The sequence below is a fragment of the Lathyrus oleraceus genome, chromosome 5 (assembly GCF_024323335.1).
Source record: "Lathyrus oleraceus cultivar Zhongwan6 chromosome 5, CAAS_Psat_ZW6_1.0, whole genome shotgun sequence".
Taxonomy (NCBI): domain Eukaryota; kingdom Viridiplantae; phylum Streptophyta; class Magnoliopsida; order Fabales; family Fabaceae; genus Lathyrus; species Lathyrus oleraceus.
In genome coordinates this window covers 353,719,410-353,725,329 of record NC_066583.1, presented here as the reverse complement: position 1 = coordinate 353,725,329, position 5,920 = coordinate 353,719,410, and the positions used below count along the sequence as shown (strand labels likewise).

Genomic DNA, 5,920 nt, shown 5'->3' with positions numbered 1-5,920 from the left:
AAGAGGCGGGGTTGAATCGTCGAAACAAAATCTATTGTGTGGTGACAAGGTCAAAAAACTGGAGTTTTGTGAACCTTGTGTATTTGGTAAATCCTGACGAATGAAGTTTAACAAAGGTAAACAAAGAACACATGGATCCATTGATTACATTCATGCTGATATTTGGGAACCTGCAAGGAATCCTTCACACTCAGGTGTAAGGTATTTTTTATCCATAATTGATGATTATTCTAGAAAGTTATGGGTATTCATCCAAAAGACTAAGGATGAAACTTTTGAATATTTCAAAAGTTGGAAGACTCCTGTCGAAAACCAAACTCGCAAGAAGGTCAAGAGATTGAGGACTGACAATGGTCTTGAATTTTGGAGTGAGGCTTTCGACAACTATTGTGATGCATATAGTATTGCAAGGCACACAACTACGACATGAACTCCCCAACTAAATGGTTTGGCTGAAAGGTTTAATTGAACCATTTTATAAAGGGTTAGATGCATGATGTTTAGTGTTGGATTAAAGAAGGTATTTTGGGCTGAGGCAGTCGTGACTACAGCTTACCTGGTAAATAAGTGTCCCTCGACGGCTTTGGGATGAAGACATTTGAAGAAGTATGGTCGAAATATCCACATAATCTCGACACACTTAAAGTATTTGGCTATTTAGCATATGCTCACATTAGGCAAGACAAAGTCGAACCTAGAGCCCTGAGATGTATGTTTCTTGGATACTCTGAAGGAGTCAAAGCTTATAGGATGTGTGATTCCTAGAGCCAGGTCACAGGAGGTGTATCACAAGTCGAGATGTAGTTTTCAATGAAGCATAAATGGCACTAAAGAAAACTAGTGAAGTTAGTTAAAGCACTAAGATCTCCGATGAAGAGTTGGAACAGGAAGAGATTCATGTTGAGGTAGAGCATGTTGATATTGAATTACATAACCCATATGAAGTCATGGAAGAAGCAAAAGTTGATGTCGAAAATGAGGAGACTGATAATGACTACCTGATGGCAAGAGAAGTGTCGAGAAGAGTCATCAAGCCACCTCAAAGAATTGGTTATGCATATCTCATAGCATTCACCTTAATCTCTGCAATGAGGTACTTGATGAAGAACCCATAAATTACAAGGAAGCTATGAGGAGTCGAGGAAATACTGAATGGTTGAAAGTTATGGATGATGAGATGAAATCTCTTCATTATAATAACACTTGGGAGCTGATCGAGAAATCTTCAGGAGCCACGTCAGTCAGTTGTCTGAAGGTGGCAAGAAACACAAGAAATGGGGGTTTGAATTGGGTTTTTAAAATCAAAAGCTTTTTCAAAACCAAATCAAAAAAGCAACAATAAGAACAAGAAAAATAATAAGGTTATTTTTATACTGGTTCGCTGTTAATTAAGTTACCTCCAGTTCCTCCTACCAAGGTAATTTCTCTTTCTCAAGAAGGACTTAATCCACTATAGTCAAAATCTGATTACAGACACCACAAAGACAAATCATCATTGTCTTCTTGAGTCTATCCGACTAAAACCTAGCCACTAAAGGAAACCACTCAAATCGATTTGATATTTACAAGTTGTGTTTACAAAGAATGCTTCTAAAAATCAGATTAACACAAGTTAATACAATGAATATTTCTCACACAATAACGAACAAAAACTCTTGTGTGTTTACAAAACTATAGACAATAGTAATATGTTTTCAGTAAGAGCGTGTGTAGTAGTGTTAGGAAAGTATTAGTAACTTCTACCAATCTTTAGGTCTCCTTTATATAGGCATATAAATAAATCGTTGGAGGGTAGAATTGGAATTTTGAATTTTAGTTGTCTCTTTCATAACGGTTTGCGTATGGAAGGCAAAATGGTATAATAATATTGTACTTAGCCCATAAAATCGGGGTAGTGGAGGAAATGGTGATCTTGTATTGTTTACTATTTTCCTAACGCAAAACCTTTTCATCATATCTTCTAATCTTGAGAGGTTTTTGATGAAATTATGTTGAAGCATGCTTAGAATGATCAAGATGGAAGTTATTAGAGTCTTTAGAACCTTGGTCTTCAGAGTCTTGACATTGTTCCTCAGAACCTATTCTTCGGAGTCTTCAGAACTTGTTCTTCAGAGTCTTCAGAACTTGAGCGCAAAATATTGAAGGCAAACAAGCCTTTAGAGGATCATCAACCAGAGTCACAGTCAGAAGCTTTAACATGAACGTTCTTCAGAATCGTTGTTTGAGAGATTTCTAGAACTTGACAGCATCTTGTAAAGCAATTGCCTCCTCAGAGTCAGAGTGTGTTGATTCCAGAATCTGATGACGTCACACGTCATTGCTTCAAAGACAGAATCTGTAAGGAAAAGCTACACACTAGACAAAAACTATTAGGGTACAAAATTATTCTCTAAGAAACAATGCATTATTACCATCAAAACTAAAGGTCAGATGCATAACCAAATCTTGTTCTAACACTGTGACTGGATTTTTAAGGTTAAGGAAGGAGTTAAATAAGTGATGTCAAAACGTTTTAAGACAAGGTTTGTTGCTAGGGTGTTCACTCAGAAAGAAGGTATCAACTTCAATGATGTGTTCTCACATGATATATCCATTCAAATCTTGCTTTTTATGGTGGCGAAGTTTAACCTATAACTTGAATAGATGGATGTGAAGATTGCCTTCCTGTATGGCGATCTAGATGAAACAACCCTGATGAGGCAACCTGAAGGGTATGCATAAAAGGGAAAGGAAGGTTATGTGTGCAAGCTAAATAGGTCGTTATATGGCCTGAAGCAATCCCCTCGACAATGGAATATGAGATTTGACAAGTTCATGGCGCACATAGGTTTCACTAGGAGCCAGTTCGACCACTGTGTTTACTTCAGATTTTGGCCTGGAAATCGACTTGTTATTTTGTTGCTTTATGTGGATGAGAGTCTCATAGCAAGCAATAATGTCGAATATGTTACAAAGGTGAAGGTTGAACTTGATAAAGAGTTCGACATGAATGATCTGGGAGCTGCCTCTAGGATTCTTTAGATTGACATCCAGAGAGATATAAAGCATCCAAGGTTATGCTTATCACAAAAGACATACATGAAGAAGATTCTCGACAAGTTTTGTATGTCGAATTCAAAGCTTATGGTAACACCGACTAATCCTCAGTTCAAGCTGAGTTCGACTCAAAGTCCTAGTACTAAAGTCGAAAGAAAATATAGGAATATCATTTTATATGTTAATGTAGTTGGTTCTTTGATGTATATTATGGTATGTACGAGGCCAGACATAGCGTACAGTATAAGCCTTGTAAAAAGGTATATGACCAATCCTGGGAAGGCGCATTGGAAAGCATTAAAGTGGATTTTAAGGTACATAAATTGGTCTCTAGACAGAGTATTTATTTATGATGGAGTCTTTAGTGATGATAGCAAAGTCAAAATCGAAGGATTTTTCGACTCTGATTATGCAGGTTGTATGGATTCCAGAAAATCTATTTTTGGATATGTGTTCACTATGTTTGGCACAACAATCAGCTGGAAAGCGACACTTCATAAGGTTGTTGCCTTATCAACCACTGAAACGGGGTATATTGTCCTCATTGATGTTGTGAAAGAAGCATTGTGGCTTGAAGATTTTGCTAATGACCAAAGTGCAATACACTTGTTGAAGAATTCAGCATATCATGAGCGAACCAAACACATCGATGTGAGCCTGCATTTCGTCAGAGAGATAATTAAGCGTGGAGAATTCCAAGTGATGAAAGTTTCGACTGAAGATAATGTTGTTGATATGATCACCATGACATTGTCAAGCTGCAAGTTTTTCAACTGTATGCAGTTGATAAAGCTGCATGAAGAAATCTAGTTAGTTCCCTTAATGTTGTAGAGTTTGTTTAAAGGTGGACATTTGTGACATTTTGAGTCGAACCCTGGTCTCGACAAGGATAACTTCTTAGTTTGATAAAGATTTAATATGTAGTCGAAGTTTGTTCAAATGTTGATCATATATATTGTAGTTAAAGTATCAAATATTTTGTAATGGAAATGTTAGATTTTTAAACATGTTGAATTAATTGGACCTTTTATTATAAGTCAAATTGTTAAGTTAAATTATTTAGAGAGATTAATTATTAATTTTCACTTGTGATCTTTAAGTCTTATTTAAAAATTAAAAAAAAATAAAAATTCTTCTTCCTCCTTCTATCTATCATAAAGTTATTAGATTTTTCGTATTTATTCAACAAATTCATATTTATTTTTCTCATTTGATGAGATCGTTTCAATACATATATAATCTCAATTATTTTTAGAATTAGGTCCTTTAATTACATGACAATTGGACACTTTTTTTAATTGATATTTTGGTTTGAAGTTGAAGAAATAGAAACCGTGCTTTCATATTTAATTTAATTTTGTAGAGTAATAAATTCTAGATACTCTAGATATCGAACTGAACTGAGCTTTTATGAGTTTGAAGAAAGTCGGAATTGAACCAATAATAGTTAGCCGCAGCAAGAATCAAATACGTCATTAATCTTAATCGTATAACACACCCTGTCTTAATTGTAAGAATAGTTTGACATGAAAATGAATTCTGGCATCCACCTCTAACATTCATCTATCGATAACAAGCAATAGATCTAAAAACAATAATTTCCTGTAAATAAAGAAATTTAAAGAAAGAATAAAACTATAATCACAGATAACAAAAAAACGCTCGTTTTCGGTATATTTCAATTTCAATCCATGTGATTTAAGTATTGATTTCATTGAGCATTTACACGTCTCAATTAACCTAAAACATCTTCACAAGCATCGAGAATTAACATCACACACTCCAGCTAATTAACCTAAAGCTAAAAAAATAAACAAAGGATTGCTTCTTCATCAACCTCCGAATCCGTACAAGGTTCTTCCTTGTCTCTTGAGAGCATAAACAACATCCATGGCGGTGACAGTCTTCCTCCTGGCATGCTCGGTGTATGTAACAGCATCACGGATCACGTTTTCCAAAAAGATCTTGAGAACTCCTCTGGTTTCCTCGTAGATCAAACCACTGATCCTCTTCACACCACCTCTTCTCGCCAATCTACGAATAGCTGGCTTTGTGATACCTTGGATGTTATCACGGAGAACCTTCCTGTGCCTCTTTGCACCTCCCTTTCCGAGTCCCTTACCACCCTTTCCACGGCCTGACATTTTCGCTAGAAAATTTGAGAAGCAAAAGGAAATCGAGAAATTGGGATTTAGATTCGGATTTGAATTGAAGTGAGAAATACCGATGGGGATCGGAATATATGTATCGGAGCGAGCGGGAGGAAGAGCAGAGGATGAAAATGAATTTTGTGTTTTGATATTCGTCGTTGGATTCAATTTAATCGATGGTCTAAATTACCGATCCGCGCGTTATGGGAAAAATAATATTGAGCGTCGATAACTAAATTCTAACGGTACGATTTTGTTTTGTTTCGCTTGTGCGGATCAACGCTCCTATGTGCTATTTTGTGTTTTTGGTGGATGCTGTATTTCTCTCTCAACAATTTACCTATTGAATATTGTAAAATAGAGATATATTGTGATATAAATACTCTTAATTATGCCATCCAATCAAACTAAAAATCTTGTTGACTATTTTGTAGAGAAATATACACAATTAGACTAATAGCAAGTGTTTAAATTAAAATATCAATTCTATAAGAATTGTATTAATTTTAAGGACTCTCTTCTAAGAGATTATAAGCAAATAAATTACAATTTAGAAATAAAGATATAGATATATAAATATGATATAATATGTTGTGACAAATGAGGCTGCAATATAATTTTGTGGGGTATGTCTATAACTTAAAAATATATATTAATTTATTAAATAATTTTTAAAAATACATTGATATCAATTTGGATCTTCGACCAAACTCAAAACAGTTGCTCTTAAGATT

At 35.0% G+C, this 5,920-nt stretch overlaps 1 protein-coding gene across 1 annotated transcript; it reads right to left on the bottom strand.

Moving 5' to 3' along the window:
* Positions 1-4,684: 4,684 nt before the first annotated feature.
* Positions 4,685-5,452, bottom strand: LOC127084631 (histone H4). Its single transcript, XM_051025119.1, has one exon. It carries the CDS (start codon positions 5,178-5,180, stop codon positions 4,869-4,871), a length of 312 nt encoding a protein of 103 aa, XP_050881076.1. The 5' UTR covers positions 5,181-5,452; the 3' UTR covers positions 4,685-4,868.
* Between the last annotated feature and the right edge of the window lie 468 nt (positions 5,453-5,920).